The sequence below is a fragment of the Artemia franciscana genome, chromosome 8 (assembly GCF_032884065.1).
Source record: "Artemia franciscana chromosome 8, ASM3288406v1, whole genome shotgun sequence".
NCBI classification, from domain to species: domain Eukaryota; kingdom Metazoa; phylum Arthropoda; class Branchiopoda; order Anostraca; family Artemiidae; genus Artemia; species Artemia franciscana.
This window is the reverse complement of record NC_088870.1, coordinates 49,506,110-49,527,292: the sequence shown is the minus strand read 5'-3', so window position 1 is coordinate 49,527,292 and position 21,183 is coordinate 49,506,110. Positions and strand designations below refer to the sequence as shown.

The 21,183-nt window shown below is 34.0% G+C and overlaps 1 protein-coding gene across 1 annotated transcript in view; it reads right to left on the bottom strand.

The window, feature by feature from the left end:
• Positions 1 to 20,937, bottom strand: part of LOC136030522 (leucine zipper putative tumor suppressor 2 homolog) — a 179,960-nt gene extending 159,023 nt beyond the window's left edge. Inside the window, exons 1-2 of the mRNA XM_065709548.1 lie at positions 20,830 to 20,937; positions 10,296 to 10,408 (exon numbers count right to left, since the gene is read on the bottom strand). Of these exons, the coding sequence (XP_065565620.1) occupies positions 10,296 to 10,388 (93 nt within the window). The 5' untranslated portion in view covers positions 10,389 to 10,408; positions 20,830 to 20,937. The remainder of the gene's footprint in view (positions 1 to 10,295; positions 10,409 to 20,829) is intronic.
• Between the last annotated feature and the right edge of the window lie 246 nt (positions 20,938 to 21,183).

Below are 21,183 nucleotides of genomic sequence, written 5' to 3'. Positions count from 1 at the left end.
GACTGTGGGGGAGTATTTCGTCCCCAAAGACATAGTTATTAGGTTTTTCGACTATGCTGAAAAAAATTGCTATCTGAGAATTTTGATCCGTTGACTTTGGGAAAATAATTAGCGTGGGAGGGGGCCTAGGTGCCCTCCAATTTTTTGGTCACTTAAAAAGGGCACTAGAACTTTTCATTTCCGTTAGAAGGAGCCCTCTTGCAACACTCTAGGATAACTGGGTCGATACGATCACCCCAGGAAAAAAAAAAAAACAAACAAAAAACAAATAAACACGCATCCGTGATCTGCCTTGTGGCAAAAAATGCAAAATTCCACATTTTTGTAGATAGGAGCTCGAAACTTCTACCGTAGGGTTCTCTGATACGCTGAATCTGATAGTGTGATTTTCGTTAAGATTCCATGACTTTTAGCGGATGTTTCCCCCTATTTTCTAAAATGACGCAAATTTTCTCAGGCTCGTAACTTTTGATGGGTAAGACTAAACTTGACGAAACTTATATATTTAAAACCAGCATTAAAGTGCGATTCTTTTGATGTAGCTATTGGTATCAAAATTCCATTTTTTAGAGTTTTGGTTACTATTGAGCCGGGTCGCTCCTTACTACAGTTCGTTAGCACGAACTGTTTGATTACAATTTATTGTAATTGCTTGAAATAACCACAACTGAACGCGGAGAACATTTAGCGGTGCCTAAGAGTGAAGCTTCTAGTTCCTCTTAATCAGTAATCACAGATCTGCCGTCTGGAGGGACACGTTAATGTTTGCCAAAAAGCAGGCTTTTTTATCTTGCGACGGGAAATCGGGCTTCTTGGTCAAAATTCTCCTCCATCTGAACATAGCTTAAAATACTAAATACACTGAAAATGAAATCGGTCTAGGAGAAACTGGCACCACCATACATGTCTTAGCTATTGTACTAGCATATAAGCCGTTGAGTTATATTGGCTTATGGACAAGCCCCAAGATCGGAAAACATATCATCAAGAACACTGTCTCAATTTGCGAACTAGGCCTTATTTAAAAGTGTTCAGGTCTCTAGCGGGAGATGCCTTCCACCTCTTAAACTCAATTTTTATTCATGGATTTCGACATAGTATCCCTCTTTACCTACGATTTAACGAATTTGCCTGCCCCCACCCAAAAAAAAAATCGTGCCCAATGCATCTCTATTCCAATTTGCAGACCAAGTCCCAAATTATAGTGCTACTGTGAACAGGAACTCCGGTAAGACATTTAACAGACATGATTTATCAGGCATGGTATGTTATAGTTCAAATTGGTAATGTTTTTAATTTCCTGGAAACTACGAAAATTAAATTACTATGCTATAGACACCTCTAGGCTGCATTTTTAGCTACGCCTATGTCATCATCTATTTGGATATCAAACGTTATGTTACGGAGGAGGGATTGAGGTCCGATTCTCCCCTGATAACCTGAACATTTCAATAACAGCGATCTTTATAAACTTAATTAATTTAAAAACTGTTTCCAAAAGACAAGTTTTGCAAAGAAAAGTAAAGAGCTCCATTAAGCCCAGAATGAGCAAAATACAGTCAAATAATTTTCGAAGCGTAAAACTACCATACGTCACTATCAATAAATAAATGAAACTCAAAACGGACAGAAATTATGACTGTGGATTGTCAATTAAATTGACATATACTGACATTTCTTCGTTAAGGTTTTTGTATTTTTTTTAATTTTTTATTTATGAAAGTAAGAAAGGTGATAACACTTAAAACATAAGTTCTAGATCTTTCAATTTCGTTGAGCAAAAAGGCTATCTAAAAATTTGGATTGGATGGGTCTAGAGAAATGGTGGGCGTGGGAGGGGGGTTAGTTGCCCTCTATCGCTTTCGACTATTCAAAAGGGCACTAGTCATATATCATATACAGACATACACACACACAGACACACACACACATATATATATATATATATATATATATATATATATATATATATATATATATATATATACATATATATATATATATATGCAACAATAGGTAAACTAAATATTATAAATTTTACCAAATCACAAATATTAACACATTGCAAAAAACCTGAATGAACTAAACAATTATAGAATTCATCTTTACCATGCGGCTAATTTTTTAAAAAATCCGCTCAATTAGAAACACAATTCAAAATAAATGGCGCTGTGACAACATTTCTCGAACCTCCGAAATTAGTTAAAAATTTCTTTAAGTATTTCTAGATAATTCTTTTGATATTTATTTAGAAGTTCGTTATAGTGAAAACTAAATTTTTTAAATTGCCAAGTTAATTTATTTGCAGAAAAACCTCTTGATATCAATTTTTGGCTTAAGATTTTACATCTATTTTTAAAATCAATATAATTACTACAAATCCTTGCATAACGAAGTAACTGTGAGAAAAACGCTGAATATGTGATATTTGAGTGTATATTACTTTCAGGGAATGGGAAACTAATCACTTCAAAATCAAAATCATCCGTTTTATTATACATTTTAAAACTTAATTTATTATTATCACAAATATTAATATTTAAATCTAAGAAATGATCTTCATGACCAGCGCCATGACTAGGCTCAAGAATAAGCTCTGATGGATATATATTTTTAGAAATATCAATGAAATCCTTACAATTTAAGACCAAAATATCATCTAAATATCTTTTATTATTTGACAAAGCATGTTTTAAATTAATTGGATTATTCTTTATTGCTGGAGCAGCTAAATGTCCAACCCGCATTGCTGCTACTGACCTCTCTTTAATTTTAAAGGAAATATATATATATATATATTTATATATATACATATATATGTATATATATATATATATATATATATATATATATATATATATATATATTTATATATATATTTTTATATATATATATATATATTTATATATATATATATATATGTATATATATATATATATATATATATATATATATATATATATATATATATATATATATATATATATATATATATACTAGCTGTTGGGGTGGCGCTTCGCGCCACCCCAAAACCTGGTTGGTGGGGGCGCTTCGCGCCCCCCCAAGCCCCCCGCGCGCGTAAGTCGTTACGCGCCATATTAGTTACGCGCCATTGTAGTTGTGTCCCTATGTCCCACCTGTGAATATAGATAGATATATATATATATGTTTTTAACTACGTAAAACTTGCGAATATACAACATTCTTTGCTGTCCCATTGTCTGTGCATATAAATAGATTGTCAGGTTTACCGACTCTTGAACATGCAACATATAATGGTCCATGGGAAAACAATCCGTATTCAGATCTATACCTCATGATTCTAATGATTGCCCTTGAGCTTTGTTGATGGTGATTGCTAATTGACCATTCCCTGTCCCGGTGTCCCGGTCGTCATTTATATCCCCCTGTGCCCCCCGGCGTCCCCGTTGTAGTTGTGTCCCTGCGTCCCGGTCGTCATTTATATTCCCTATGTCCCGGTCGTCATTTGTATCCCGGTGTCCCGGTCTGTATATACATTCGTTTTTTAGTTTTGTTTTTCTCCTTTATTTTTTTCCTTTTTATTTTTTTTTCTTTTTTAGTTTATTTAGATTTTTTATTAGTTTTTAGTTTTTTTTTCTTTTTAGTTTTTTTGTAGTTTTTACCTTCTTTTTAGTTTTTTTAGTTTTTTTTTTACTTATGTCCTGGTCGTCATTTATACTCATTGTGTCCCGGTGCTTTGTTGATTGCTAATCGAACATTCCTTTTGTCCCGGTCGCTTTCTCTTTGAGTGTCGTCATTTATTTTTTTCTTTTTTAGTTCTTTTAGTTTTTACCTTTTTTAGTTTTTTTTTAGTTTTTTCGATGAAAATTTTTTTTAGTTTTTTTCCTTTTTTTCTTTTTAGTTTTTTATTGGTTTTTACCTTTTTTTTAGCTTTTTTAGTTTTTTTTCGTTTTTTCTTTTTACTTTTTTTTATCTTTTTTTATTTTTTTTTATTTTTATTCTTAATTTTATTAGTTTTCTTTTTCTCTTCTATTTTTCAGTTTTTTCCTTTTTTTAGTTTTTTTTTTAGTTTTTAGTTTTTTACCTTTTTTTAGTTTTTTTAGTTTTTCAGCTTTTTTATTTTTTTTATTAGTTTTTTTGTAGTTTTTGCCTTTTTTTAGTTTTTTCAGTTTTTTTTTAGTTTTTAGCCTAACCCTTTTTTGAACCTGGGACCTTCATTCTCCGTTCTGACACCCTCTCTCACCGAGTGACTACTCCAGCATGTTCATTTTGGTGTTTTAAATGGTATATTATTAACCAAATTAATGTGTTTTACAATATACTAAGCATCGTCATAACAAAAATGACGACAACTAATTTCATGACGTCAGCCGACACAGAAACATGACGTCACCTGATCCACAGATCCACAGACAGACAACTTATTTTTATATATATAGAAGATATATATATATATATATATATATATATATATATATATATATATATATATATATATATATATATATATCTTCTATCTATATAAAAATAAGTTGTCTGTCTGTCTGTGGGTCTGTGGATCAGGTGACGTCATGAAATTAGTTGCCGTCATTTTTGTTATGACGATGCTTAGTATATTGTAAAACACATTAATTTGGTTAATAATATACCATTTAAAACACCAAAATGAACATGCTGGAGTAGTCACTCGGTGAGAGAGGGTGTCAGAACGGAGAATGAAGGTCCCAGGTTCAAATCCTGGTTAGGCTAAAAAAGGTAAAAAACTAAAAACTAAAAAAAAAACTGAAAAAACTAAAAAAAGGCAAAAACTACAAAAAAACTAAAAACTAATAAAAAAATAAAAAAGCCGAAAAACTAAAAAAACTAAAGAAACTAAAAAAAGGAAAAAACTTAAAAAACTAAAAACTAAAAAAAAAACTAAAAAAAGGAAAAATGAAAAATAGAAGAGAAAAAGAATACTAATAAAATTAAAAATAAAAATAAAAAAAAATAAAAAGATAAAAAGCTAAAAAAAGGTAAAAACCAATAAAAAACTAAAAAAGGTAAAAACTAAAAGAACTAAAAAAGTAAAAAAAAACTAAAAAAAGGAAAAAACTGAAAAATAAGCGGGATATAAAACAGGGGGATATAAATGACGACCGGGACATCGGGACATAAGGAATATAAATGAATCAGAAAATACAACTCATGTTTCCAAATGACGTCGTTTGGAGCCCAAATTGAAAATCCAGATCAATTTATGTCTACTTTCAAAGTAAAAGGGCAAATTTATCATAGAGCAGGGTCTCTTCTACCATTCTCAGGCGAGAATCATAAATTTTTACAATTGTACTTCATCATTGATAGAAATTCTGAATTGAATGCACGTTGCGAAATTTCTCCCAACATTGAAAGGACAATCGTTTCCCAATTACAACATCTTTTCCACGAAAATAATAATTTAGTGCGTCTGTTCAAAACAGCCATCGATTTGATGCCTACTTATACGCATAAAATTGTTATTTCCGCTGACAAAACGCCTCCTGGCCAACATGTGCGTAGATACAATGCTCCAACTATCGACGAAGTGGCCATCGTTATGGTCGGTGATCAGTTTTTACCTCGAGATATTATTCTCAGGGTTTCCACCACACGTGCTACAACTAAAAATAGGCCTACCAATAATACTTTTAAGAAATATAAACCCACCAAAGCTTTGCTATGGCACTCGACTTGCCGTAAAAAAAACAATGGAAAACCTAATAGAGGCCACAATCTTGACAGGGCCTTTTGAGGGTGAGGCTGTTCTTATTCCTCGCATTCTCAAGATTCCAACGGATCTGCCTTTTCAATTTAAAAGATTGCAATTCCCAATTCGATTAGCATTTGCAATCACCATTAACAAAGCTCAAGGTCAATCATTAGAAAAATGTGGTATAGATCTTAATACTGATTGTTTTTCCCATTGACAATTGTACGTTGCATGTTCGAGGGTCGGTAAACCTGACAATCTATTTATATGCAGCGACAATTGGACAGCGAAGAATGTTGTATATTCGCAAGTTTTACGCAGTTAATTTGTATTTTATCTATCTATCTATCTATCTATCTATATAAAAACGAGTTGTATGTATGCATGTTTGTTTGTTTGTAAAAAGAGCGTTTGCATATGATGTCATTATTAGTACATACGGCTTTGTATATGCAGAGACAATGGGAAAGCCAAGAATGTTGTATATTCGCAATTTTTACGTAGTTTAACTCCTGCAGACGAAATGAATGCTTGCCTAAAAAATTCTAATTTATAGGCACACGTAAAAATATTAAAATTAACTACAAATATGCGTGTCCGATTGCAAAACGATGACTCTGGTCAAACAGTAGACTCAATTTCAGGACGTATACAACTACCTGCTGATTTCTGTAATTTAGTGACGTCCAAAAATGAATTGATTGAAAAAGTATTTCCGAATATTCTAAAAAATTATAAAAATAATAAATGGCTAAGTGAAAGAGCGATTCTCGCACCCAAAAATATAGACGTCCACGAAATCAACAATATTGTTTTGAACAAGATTCGAGACCAGGCAGTCCTTTACAAGTCAGTCGACACAGTTTTGGAACCAAATGAAGCGGTTAATTATCCATCTGAATTTTTAAATTCCATAGATCCTTCAGGGTTTCCACCACACGTGCTACAACTAAAAATAGGCGTACCAATAATACTTTTAAGAAATATCAACCCACCAAAGCTTTGCAATGGCACGCGACTTGCCGTAAAAAAAAACAATGGAAAACCTAACTGAGGCCACAATCTTGACAGGGCCTTATGAGGGTGAGGCTGTTCTTATTCCTCGCATTCCCATGATTCCAACGGATCTGCTTTTTCAATTTAAAAGATTGCAATTCCCAATTCGATTAGTATTTGCAATCACCATTAACAAAGCTCAAGGTCAATCATTAGAAAAATGTGGTATAGATCTTAATCCTGATTGTTTTTCCCATGGACAATTGTACGTTGCATGTTCGAGGGTCGGTAAACCTGTCAATGTATTTATATGCAGCGACAATTGGACAGCGAAGAATGTTGTTTATTCGCAAGTTTTACGCAGTTAATTTGTATTGTATCTATCTATCTATCTATATAAAAACGAGTTATGTGGATGCATGTTTGTTTGTTTGTAAAAAGAGCGTTTGTATATGACGTCATTATTAGTACATACGGCTTTGCATATGCACAGACAATGGGAAAGCCAAGAATGTTGTTTATTCGCAATTTTTGCGTAGTTTGAAACACATATATAAATCTATCTATATTCACAGGTGGGACACAGGGACACAACTACAATGGCGCATAACTAATATGGCGCGTAACGACTTAAGCGCCCCACCAACTAGGTGTTGGGGTGGCGCGAAGCGCCACCCCAACAGCTAGTATATATATATATATATATATATATACTAGCTGTTGGGGTGGCGCTTCGCGCCACCCCAACACCTAGTTGGTGGGGGCGCTTCGCGCCCCCCCCAACCCCCCCCGCGCTCGTAAGTCGTTACGCGCCATTGTAGTTGTGTCCCTATGTCCCACCTGTGAATATAGATATATATATATATATATATATGGTTTTAACTACGTAAAACTTGCGAATATACAACATTCTTTGCTGTCCCATTGTCTTTGCATATAAATAGATTGTCAGGTTTACCGACTCTTGAACATGCAACATATAATGGTCCATGGGAAAACAATCTGTATTCAGATCTATACCTCATGATTCTAATGATTGCCCTTGAGCTTTGTTGATGGTGATTGCTAATCGACCATTCCCTGTCCCGGTGTCCCGGTCGTCATTTACATCCCCCTGTTTCCCCCGGTGTCCCCGTTGTAGTTGTGTCCCTGTGTCCCGGTCGTCATTTATATTCCCTGTGTCCCGGGTCCCGGTCATCATTTGTATCCCGGTGTCCCGGTCTGTATATACATTCGTTTTTTAGTTTTGTTTTTCTCCTTTATTTTTTTCCTTTTTTTTTCTTTTTTAGCTTATTTAGATTTTTAGATTTTTTAGTTTTTTTTATTAGTTTTTAGTTTTTATTTCTTTTTAGTTTTTTTGTCCCGGTCGTCATTTATATCCCCCTGTTTCCCCCGGTGTCCCCGTTGTAGTTGTGTCCCTGTGTCCCGGTCGTTATTTATATTCCCTGTGTCCCGGTCGTCATTTGTATCCCGGTGTACCGGTCTGTATATACATTCGTTTTTTAGTTTTGTTTTTCTCCTTTATTTTTTTCCTTTTTTTTTCTTTTTTAGTTTATTTAGATTTTTAGATTTTTTAGTTTTTTTATTAGTTTTTAGTTTTTTTTTCTTTTTAGTTTTTTTGTAGTTTTTACCTTCTTTTTAGTTTTGTTAATTTTTTTTTTTACTTGTGTCCTGGTCGTCATTTATACTCCCTGTGTCCCGGTGCTTTGTTGATTGCTAATCGAACATTCCTTTTGTCCTGGTCGCTTTCTCTTTGAGTGTCGTCATTTATTTTTTTCTTTTTTAGTTCTTTTAGTTTTTACCTTTTTTAGTTTTTTTTTAGTTTTTAGTTTTTTTAGTTTTTTACCTTTTTTTAGTTTTTTTAGTTTTTTTAGTTTTTTAGCTTTTTTATTTTTTTTATTAGTTTTTTTGTAGTTTTTGCCTTTTTTTTAGTTTTTTTAGTTTTTTAGCTTTTTTATTAGTTTTTAGTTTTTTTTGTAGTTTTTGCCTTTTTTTAGTTTTTTTAGTTTTTTAGCTTTTTTATTTTTTTTATTAGTTTTTAGTTTTTTTTGTAGTTTTTGCCTTTTTTTAGTTTTTTCAGTTTTGACGTCACCTGATCCAGTTTTTTCAGGTGACGTCACCTGATCCACGATCCACAGATCCACAGACAACTTATTTTTATATATATAGATAGTTTTTTTTTTTTTACTTATGTCCTGGTCGTCATTTATACTCCCTGTGTCCCGGTGCTTTGTTGATTGCTAATCGAACATTCCTTTTGTCCTGGTCGCTTTCTCTTTGAGTGTCGTCATTTATTAGTTTTTTCCTTTTTTTTTTAGTTTTTTATTGGTTTTTACCTTTATTTTAGCTTATTTTTCAGTTTTTTCCTTTTTTTTAGTTTTTTTTTATTTTTTATTTTTTTTAGTTTTTTACCTTTTTTTAGTTTTTTTAGTTTTTTTAGTTTTTTAGCTTTTTTACTTTTTTTATTAGTTTTTAGTTTTTTTTTGTAGTTTTTGCCTTTTTTTAGTTTTTTCAGTTTTTTTTTTAGTTTTTTATTGGTTTTTACCTTTATAGTTTTTTTAGTTTTTTAGCTTTTTTATTTTTTTTATTAGTTTTTAGTTTTTTTGTAGTTTTTGCCTTTTTTTAGTTTTTTCAGTTTTGACGTCACCTAATCCAGTTTTTTCAGGTGACGTCACCTGACACATCCATCCATCCATCCACAGACAGACAACTTATTTTTATATATATATATATATATATATATATATATATATATATATATATATATATATATATATAGTACGTACCTAAACAAAAGGTTAAAATAGGTTAGAGTAGCAGTAGCGTCAATTCACAGATATTTTATTAAGGTGGTAATTGTATTTGGTACATGCGCCTTATAGTAGTAGTAGTAGTAGTAGTAGAACAATTTTATTGAACATAACCATTTTTATATAATGATTATTTTCAAATAGTCACCACACTCAAGTTCTGTCGAAAATGCTTAATGCTAATGAAATAAAAGAAAATAAGATACTTTATCAACAAAATTATGAAAACTACAACAAAGAAATATGGAAGGAAGGGCGCCCAGACCGCGTTATAATAAATAAGTAACCTGAATCAGCCTAGCCTAACCAAAATACCATTTAAGTACTTAATGAAAATATAGATATAATGTAGTTTCCTTCCAAGCCGTAACTATTATTGTCTGGTTTAAAGACAATGAAAAACGGCTATTGTCTCGTGTTCGCGATACAAGATCTTGTGTGGTGACTATAAGACAAAAGTACTGTCTATTTTACAAAATTTAAGAGGCCATTTTTCTTTTTTTTTAAACGAAAATGCTAAAAAAAAATGCATTTGTCAATGATGATGCAATTAAAACATATTTTTTTTTGAATACAAGAGGAGTTCAAAAACCTAGAGGGATACATGCTGTATTGTTGTAGTTGTAGATTGATGTCAATTGACAATTGCAATCGTTTGACAGAGTTTGTCGATTAGGGACTGATTTAGTAAATCAGTATTTGCAATATCATCTAAACCACGAAGCAAAATGAAATCCAACACTCAATAAATGATAAATGGCATTCAAAAATCCTACCTTAGATAGAACACCGCTGACAGGCATTATCTCAGGGGGTCCCATTAAGGATTTAGCGTCGTCCTCAATCTTGTCTAATCGTAGACTTGCCATTATAATAGTTGGAATGGCGCCTAAAACCAAAAACTCATAAATATTAAAACATTGACATTATATGGTTAATATAACTTTTACATTAACTATGTCGAAATTATTGCCGAAACTCATGGTAAAGTATGGGATAAGTGATACTTTCATAACAACAATTAAGGTGATGCACTTCATAGTATAATAACTACTTATCAGGGCGTTACTATTAATTCATACGAAAGCTTTAATAATACGATTTAAATATGCAAGCTAAGCATTTGGGTTATGGATGAGGATACGGAACATTTGTATGCTAAAGAAAAGAAGCATTAAGGGACACGGATGAGGTTTAGGGCCATAGAAACGCGAATCTATAGAGTAGTAAGGGATAGAGCTTCGCTTAGTGAAAACAAAAACTTTAAATTCATTTTATTTGATTCGCTGTAGAAAGTAAAACTATTAGGGGAATTGGACGTCTGAGTATATATGAGACACTATAGGAAAACCGGTACCTAAGTATTATAGAAGAAACACTCGAGAATCGCGAACATGAGACGTTGCCCGCGTTTTACGAAGTTAATACCAGACAATTAGCTTCGGGCTGGGAAAATATAAAGTAGCTATATTTTAATTAAATATTTAGTTGGTGTTTTGGTTAGGTTAGATCAGTTGAAGCTACGTATTTGAAATAATGCGCTCTGGGCCCCCTTCCATAGTTCTTTGTTGTAGTTTCGACAATTTCGCTAATAAAGAATTATATTTTCATCATATTTTGTTTTATTTCGTTAGCATTAACCAAACTCCACTTCTTGAGTGTTTCTCACATAATACTTAAGTACCAGAAAACCTATTGAAAAGATAACTTTCCCAAAGCAAATTAATTTTCAAAGTCATGACGTATCTAGATCGTCCACACCGGAAAACGAACAACTAACTTATCATAAACCATATTATTAAACGAGCAATAATAACCGAACAAAGTTCGGTCCCATGGTCTAAAATTTTTTTTATTTTGTTTGTTTTTCTTTTGTTTCTATTACTGTGTTTTGTCTGGTTTTCTTTTGCCGCACAGCGTAGCATCCAATGCGAGGCAATAGCGAGTCCAAGACTCGCCTCACAGCTATCAAACAAGAGTATCTTTTCCTACAAGCTCGGCACTAACTGATTGGTCTATAGATAAATTTTGTTTCATAACTCCTTTTACTTATGCTCAAGGCTTTCAGCCTTCAAGTCTCTAATTTCAGTCAGTAGACAATTTATGAAAAATATTTAGGGGACTGGGAGGGAAACAAATTTTTCCGAAGCCGACACCTATCTATAACGTTATTCAAACTGGAAAATGGCAGTATGTCAATTCCCGCGAGAGCAGTGTCTTCCCGAGATAAAATTATAAACAAATAGGCTAATATTGGGCTTTGCACTTTTTTTACTTTTTTTAATAGCATAATTTGACATAGCAACGACGAGTAAAATAGCCGATAAGGTAAAATGAATTCCCTTTCTGACATACGCTTAATGGATAAGGCGATCGGCTGAGAAAATCCGTCATAAAAGTAATTCAATGGAAGAAAAGCATGCGAAGAACGCCGGCATAATCTCATGACTTTGGGAGTTTTACAATAATTTGCAGCATTTTCCACCAAACCCTCATTTGCTGTTCAGCACACAAAAAAAAGAAAACAATAAAAAGCTAAAATTTTAAGATATAGGCCGTTGTGTACTTGCCCTCTTTTTCCTCGGATCTATATAAAACTAAGTCATTTTCATTTTAGGAATAATAGGCCTACTACATTTTAGTAAAAAGTGCTTTAAATAATTACTATCACGCCTAACCCTTATTAATAACGACTAATTACATCATTAATCCGAATGAGACCAAGACAGCTGCATATACTCTTCGTCCACGCCAATTTATTCAAATTGTCCCTCTTTAAACCTCCCAAGAAGTTTCAATTTTGGACCACGTCTAGTTTTTGTTTGGCCCTAAATGGGTGGCGAAAAAGAACAATCTTTAGCAATCATTAGTAATGTCAAGTACGGTTAGTCAACCAGGTACTGAAAAAAAATCCGTAGGCCCCTCTAGAATCCAACAGACACCAAATATCTAACAATCCTCCTCCTGCGAAAAAAGAAAAAAACAACCTGTATAATACTACCTTTGAAAGTGTAGCTATCCACTTGATCGATGTACTTTTTACAAAATATAGCCTTGTCACCTTCGTTTATTCCTAGTCTAACTGATTTAGTATATTCTATATTTTATAAATATTAGTATATAGTCTATATTCTATAATAAGTATATTCTATATTCTTCTATATATGGATATATAGAATGGATATATATATATATATATATATATATATATATATATATATATATATATATATATATATATATATATATATATATATATATATATATATATAAAGAAGAATAGGTATATACATAGATATATTATATATTCTTCTATATATAGAAGGCAAGTATATTCTATATTTTATAAATATTAGTATATAGTCTATATTCTATAATAAGTATATTCTACATTATATATTCTTCTATATATGGAAAAATATTCTATATATTCTTCTATATATAATCTTCAAACCTATTCTTGCACCCTGAACTCTCAAAGGCTCCAAAAAACTATTCACTTTGCTAGTATTTTCATTTAAGACGCTCAAATCATCAACAGAGTCTATGTCTATGAGGGTCAAATTTCTAATTTAATTCATTGCCGTGTTCCACTGGACAAAGTCCATTATAATAATACATATCAATGAGCATAGAATGCAACATTGCCTAACTCCAAATTCAATATGAAAATCAAGAACATTGCAACATAAATCACATTAGCAGTAGCCATACTTCCTCACTTCCTAATAACACCCAGGCGTTTCACCCCTAAGAAATATTGCACGCTAATGTCTTTAATATTATTTCGCTTAGTCTTATGTAATTCATTATTATCAGCTTTATCTTTTATTCAGTGAATACAATGGACAAAAACAAAAACAAACTGACTTCACAAAAATTAAATAGAAGCTGCACCCAAATAAGTAATTAGTAATAGCAAGGCTTAAAGGCAAGAGTAAGTATAATAGAAATCCTTTATGGGGCAGTGATTTACGCCTCTTTTAGCAGCAAAATAAACAATTCTGCATCATTAAGGAAGTCATACAGCGAGGGAGTAACAAGTATATCCACATTATACACAAACTCTCGAATGTACACGCCGCATTAGCAGAAGGGGCCAAGGAAGATCTACAATCTTTCTATTTTGTTTTTCATTCAATGAAGTGACCGTTTGCTCGGGGTAGCAACTCCAAACTCTTCTTGAATTTCCAGCCTATTTAGGCAGTTGAAGCAGTTGTTTTACAATCCTGAAGAAGCATGAACGAAGCTTCATTTTACCTTGAAGCCAAAAAAATTAACACTTCCCAGCATTAAATTCGGAACCAAGCTCCGGGTATTGAAGATTTCTGAAAATTTCAAAATGTCGTTCAACAGATCGATGGATTCTACGAATATCACTGGTGGAGGAATTGAGGCCATTCGGAGTGAAAGAAAAAGGTCAATGTTCATAGGGCAAGATAATGGTTAAACAATAGAAGAAACTGCGCGTTTGTGGTCTCCTTGTCAGACAGAGATTCTATCTCGGGGTCTTAGCTCCATGTATTTCGGAAGTGGGATCTTCACACGGGCTTGAAGGTAAGAGTAAGTAGAAGTAGGTAGAAGGCCTTAATGGGACAGTGATTTACGTCTCTTTTAGCAGCAAAAATAAACAATGCTGCATCATTAAGGAAGTCGAAGAGCCGACAGACATCAATTCTTCCAAAAAATATGGAAAAGCCAGAAGCATCGACTTCAACGAGGAGATTGGTGGACGCCGACGTCTTAGTTTGGGAATTAAATATGTCTGGAAGAAGCTGAAAAACTTTTCTTTCTGATCTTGCTGGAACTGCATGAAAAGATACATAACTTCGAGATCATCGTCCTGAAAAACAAAAAAACCGAGACGTAGCTAATAGAGTGCCAAACTCGTCAGTAACAAATAATCCAAACAGTTTGTAGTTTGAAGTCTAAACCGTAATTCGTTCTTTATTAAGTTGAAGCTACCGTTGCAACCATAGTAGGCTGGACCTAAGAGCACTTAACAGCGGTTTTTGCCTCCTTTTCATCTGGCTTGACATCTCTGATGCTGAATGACAAAGGAACAATACTTGGGATTAGAATCATCTAGATGAGTCATGTCAAATGCTGCACAAGGAAAGGGCCCCCATGCTTAATATGCAGGCAACTAACACATCGATTCCCGAAGATGGCTCCAGTTTCATTCAAATTTTCTCTCCCTCTCTTTTTTATTCTTCATTGCACTACATACTCTGTCATTTCGATGCGTCTTCCAAATCAGCAAATCATAAATACAATGAATAAAAACAAAAAATTGCAGACGAAATAGAAGAGAAAAATACACCTGTGACAGTAAAACAGAACCTCCTTTTATAGTTGAATGCCATTTTAAGTTATCTTTCGGTGACTAAAAGACCACATTGCATAAATTTTGCAGTTGTCAGTGCATTTCAGATAAAATTTTTGCGTAACTTAATTAGTTTTGCATGGATTTCACTTCGCCCTCAAAATATTTAGGAAAAATTGTCGCAGTTAAACAAAATAAGTACATTTTAAATCATAAATTCATACATATTAAATCATAAGTATTTTGATTTTATTTTAAAAAATTAATCATAAATATTTTATTTCATTTTTCATTTATTATTTTTTCTTGATTCAAATGTCAGTTTAAATCACAAATCTATACCTCCCCCCATACCAAAAAAAATCTGGTAATGCTTACACCCAACCTTGGCAAAATTTATGGTGACGTCGATGTATCTGTACATGCAATTGTATTAGTTAATAAATTTGTTTTAGTATTAGTTTGTATTAGCTAATAAATTTGTATTAGTATTAATTTCTATTAGTTAATAAATAAAAGAATATTCCATGTTACAGATATTATAATATTCTTAACTAATTCGACCCCTTCTTTAAGGGGTCGCGATTTCCAGGTTTATAAACAATTTTATAAAACAATGACCGTGGTTGCAAGATTATTCCACAAAAGATGTTCCCCTTCAAGATTTAGTCTAATTGTTTTTTGTTTTGTCTTTTTTTTATTCACGCCAGACATAGAAAGAAAAAACAATCATTCTATAAGCATATAGATGGCATAAGCTTGCGAATGGGGTAATTTCATACTATAGTCCTTCAATTACCCCTACTTTTGTGGGACCCCTACCCAGTAAAAGATTCTAGGAATGCCTTTCCGGCAGGACCCAGGAATATTCCGGGGAGAGGAAGTCAATAATGGAAAAAATAGGGGAGATAATAGTAATTTTTTTTGTAATTTGAATAATAAATTCAAGAAAGTTTAGTGGGGACCGAAACCCCTCCCCTTGGTATATCCCTTGTGCACCTGATAAAATATCACAGAAGAAAATACGTATAAACAGAGTAATTTAGACAACTGAATCATTTTCTGAAAAAAATCTGATATCCTGGGCCACGTGCTATTCATACCAGCCTAGCTACTAACACACTTCCCTAAGAAAATGAAAAGCAACAATAACACAGGTGCAGTCATCACGAAAATTATATATGCAAATTAACATCCTAGTTATCAACATCTCAGCTTTGAAGCTAGAAACCATTATTTTCTGATCGCTTGAAAACATGTTTACAAGCGTCGGTTTCATCATAGTCGTGAATGCACGCTATAGAGGGAATTGAGGAGACACATCACAAGTAGTATAATCCTATTAAGATTGTCACAGGTTAGATAGAAATCTTTCCTCTTAAGCCAGATTCAGACGGCATTCGTGCTAATTGTCCGAGATACATATGACAATATAGCTAGACTGATAGTTTTGGCTAGGAAGGGGAAAGTTCAAGACAGAAATGTGCACAGTTTTAACTAAAGCCAGATTTAAACCGCATTCATGCTTATTGTCACAGATGCACGTATCAACATGGGTGAACTGACAATTTTGGAGAAGGGGGGGGGGTCAACCGAAATAGACATACACATATGAGAATCTGTTGAAAATTGATCTTCTCAAAAATACTGTTTCACTTGAAATGTTCAAAGAATCGGATATTCTGATCATTTTTACAAATTTTCATTGAGGTTTTAAGACACTTCTGGAGGGAAGAGGGGCCCATCTGAGCAAAAGAGCACATCATGTAGATTATGCTAGAGGCATGAATCAAATGAATTAATATGAAGCCCAAAGCAGGTCGTCCTTGTCTGGGTTGGGAGGATGTCATAAATAAAGATTTGAAGGAAATGGGAACTTCCTGGGAGGGTGTAAAGAGGGAGGCTTTAAATAGATTAGGTTGGAGGAGGAGCGTGCGTAGCTGTGTTGGCCTCAGGCGGCTTGGTGCTGCAGTGAGTTATTAGTAGTAGTAGTAATGTAAGCTCAGATGCATTCGTCCATCTCCAACACTGTGGAGAGAGACACTGGGTGACAATCCTCCCCAATGAGAAAATCATTAGCTATTTGTCAAAAGGGATATTGTTCTTGGAAGCTGGTAAATAGTATATAGCCGCTAAAACAGTATTTGCATACAAAATAGTATTTGAAATCGCTGAAGCCATTTGAATATCCTTGGTTACAAAGAAAGGAGGTAATATTTATTATAGGCACGCACATAGGATATTCTTTTTTTTTTTTGGGGGGGGGGGGTAATAAAACATTTCTTATAATTTGAATATGAAGTGTCCAGAAATTCACAAAAAATCAGGGTATCGAAGGACGTGGCCTCCTGAATTACTATCCTAATTATATTTTTGCTTCGTGACAAAAATCTTATGTTGTTATCCAATAATAAAGTCAGCGAGATTCAAAAACCGAGTAAAAACTTCCAACAAATGGAAACCATAAACCGTGACGAACCTGGGAACCTGCAATAGCCAAGTCAACGAGCCGGAAATTCGCAATGATTGCCGGTTCTAGCGCGTGAACGTCCACGTCCCTGAACAACTACGTCGATGGTCGCACGACTATCAGTTTCTTCAACCAGGAAAACTCTATTTAAGACATAAAAGCACACATCAAGGGAAAACGTGGATCCAGGCTGAATCTATACAGCAAGATAGTTCGTCCAAGGCGATTAATAGGAAATAAATGAGACACCCTCTCCCCTTTGCACGGGTCTAATTTTAATTGCACATTCAGCATCTTATAATACTGTGTCAAATTGTCTCCATATCATGATAATTTTCGAAAGGGTTCCTGTGAGTCCTAATCTGAGCTAAGTCTATAAACCCTCCCCCACCCAACCTTATATGCTTATACTATCCAGCCTCAAACGTAAGCTATCATCATTGACAAAAAAAAACAAATTTGGCAGTCTTACCAGGAGGGCCGCTTGGAATTTTTTCTGGCAGGGGTGGTGAAGAGAAGCACCACCAAAACTGTTATTTTAGCCAGGACTTCCTGGTGCAGGGGGATCACGCCTTCGGTCCCTCCCTGGCGATGCAGATGGCTCCTGAGTCTTCTATTGTAAGACTCCCCTTCTAAAGTACTTGTAATAACAACAAACTATGGAGCCTCTATGGGGATCAGTTCAAAGTATTTTTCCAAACTTTGCTTTTTCTTGTAAAACATACCTTAAAAATTATACTTTCCTTCTTCTCAAAGAAGGTAATGAATTTTTATGTTTGATATCTTTAATTACATACCGGCACTCTTCCCACGCCCGAATGCGGCCCTTTGGCGCACACTAAGTTTGCTTCTTTTTTTTCTCTCTTTTGTTTTGCAATATGAACTGACTGTAGGTGAGGAATAAGTACTGTAAATAAAAAAATGTAAATCAGCAGAATTAGCAAACTTTAGAAGGCAGCTTAGGGCTACCTGGCAATAGGAGGAGGGGCTGGGATGCTGTTAAACTGGAAGCAAATACAAAAATTAATTCAATAAAGTGTATCCGAGAAATGAAAAAAATTGCTAATGTAGCTGGTTTAGAAGGTGAAACTTGCACCTAAGTTGTGTATCTAATAACAATTGGCTCCCTTACATTGAGACCACCCCTAGATTCCCATGATTAGGCATACTGTGTACCAAACAGTTTTAAATCGCCGCTGGACATCCGCCAACTTTAGCTAATCAAATGGATTAGAAGCTCAAGCATCTTTTGTAAGGTCCCAATCTGGAATTAATTTGTTAATGATATCTTATAACTAATTTTGTAGAGTAAAAAAAGCAAGGTCTCTGTTTCAACTTGAAAACACGAAACACCTGACTAACATACATCAGATCAGTTTAAAATTTAACCAGGCAGCTGGTAGAATGAATCTGGGAACATAAAACGACTCCATTAAATTTATCGTGCATGCACAAAACAAAAGTTCAAATGTCAACAAAAGATTTTCTAAAGAAATATGTAAGCAGGTGAAGATCTAGAGAAAAATCTTTGAGGGGGGTGAATGAGACAAGGGCGCTAATAAGCAAAATATTGTTTGTATTTTTCTGAAAAAAAAAGAAATGAGGGCACCAGAACAAACCTAGAGGGGGCCGCCCCAGTCTCCTGGACCTCTAGTGTATGCAAAGGGATATACTCGTCAAAAGATGTAAAAAAGGAATATACTCAAAATAAAAGAGCGTATCTCATGTTGAATTGAAAGCGAGAATATACTTCTTAGTCTAGAATCTAGAATAATCAGATCCCGTGATCAGACCCCGAATTCAAGTGTGACCACCTCGGCCTGTTATTATAATTGATTTTAAGCAAGCCGTAATGAAAATCACGCAACTGCATTTCCGATAATAGTAAGGATTTACGGTAATTTAGTCCGAATTAGGGGGGGGGGAACATCATTTTAGACTATTGTTAGATCCACAATGATGTAATTTATTGAAAGTTTTAAGAGAAAAATTGCGTTATTCTACTGAATATTGGAGGTAGCAACGAGAAATGTGCTCTTCATTTCTTCCTTTGAATTTTTATACGAGCTAAAGGGGAAAATGTAAACCCAAAAATTGGTCAGGAGGATCCTTCCTCGCCCATAAATGGTTGCCTAACTGTACTTCTTTCATCATCCAATCCCCAACCCAAAAAGGTCTTAAACCTCTGTGCACCCATGGGTGAGAAACAGGATAAATCTGCTTCAACAGCCTTGAATCCGGCTTGACGCTTAAACAGAGTTACCAAGTATGCAGCTTTTTGACAGAAATCATGACCACGGTGGCAAATCACCAAGGACCTGCCCTTAGAATGCATACAGTACCTACGTCAACTTATCCTAGGCCTACGTCAACTTAGGGTCCTGACAAGCATAATAGTGATTTCTAAATTTTGATCACAGGTCTGCATTCTATATTTATTTAATAAACCTCCTTTGAGGTTTTTTTTCTTCGAGTTTTAATAAATATAGAATACAGACTTAGCCCCCCTGCTCGCGGGGCTCATAGACTAAAACGCTTCGCTCTATAGGTAATGTTACCAGTAAGCAAGTCCACTTTACGCATTTTTAGTCTCGTTGGAGGGGGATTTTAGAAACTAAAAAATGGATGCGCTTCTATAATAATGACAAAGAAACAATATGCGATCATCAGAATCTTGCTGTATGCAGTAATACGTACTTGGAACGAAACTAAACATTTACCTTTTGTATAGCCATAAGACCATTAAAGGGAGCTTGGGAGGAATTGTCAAAAATCATAAAAGTAGCAGTCTATAATGTCTCTCTTTTTGTTCTGGCATATCTACTCCTCAAGAGCCACTAACGTAAAATTCTAGTTTAAGATTGACTTCTTGCTATCTCAGAAAGGGGTTAGGTTAGGAAAATGAAAATTTCAGGATGGGTCTACAGGCTAAATTATGTCCCGGGAAGGTATTTTGAAGTACCTACCTCCACTCCTTCTCCCTCTAGAGGGCCCTGACCTTTGATGACCTTCAAAAATATGTGTGTTATAAAAGTGAAACCTAGCAAAATAGATCTTCTGCTTGAATGAAGTACAACAAAATTGTTTTCAGCTTCACAACTTTGCTCAATCCCAATTTATAAGGTTTTAAAGATATGCCTAAATTTTGAAAAAAAAAAAAAAAAACACATTGATATGGCTCAGAATTCTACTGAAATAACATAAATTGCATTTTCAGAACTAAAGGCAGAGAAAAAGCAACTGGTAACTGAAAATTAAGGCAAAATATTGTTTTGTCAAAATTGCAATAGGTATAGACATGTCATGTAGGCAAATTTTAGGGCCCTCTGAAGGGAGAAGGAGTGGAGGTGGGTACTTTAAAATACCTTCCCGGGACATACTTTAGCCTGTAGACCCATCCCTGAAAGTTTCATTTTCCTACCCAAACCCCTTTCTAAGATAGCAAGAAGTCAACTAGAATTTTACCGCCACTAATTCCAAATCTTTACCTAAACTAAATCTAATGAATATTTACCTTTTTCAAATCTTTAATGTGAAACTAAAATTTATTATCATATAAATTATCCAATTACATCTCGATCAGAACACTTTCATGTCTAAGAAATGACTAAACGAGAACAGCATCAGTGAAACGGAGACCCCAACCCGGAGCGCGCAAATTTTCTTCTTCATGCGAATTTTGAGACACAAATCGGATTTAACATTAAAAAGGAACCAAAGAAGCTGATATCGGTTTTAAAAGCATTTAAAAATATGACTACCATAAAAAGAGGAGTTTTATCAACGAATTTATACAATCAAGGCCGTATCCAAGATTTTTGTTCGTGGGGGTACATTTTTTGGCTGGGGTTTTAATAAAAATAACGTT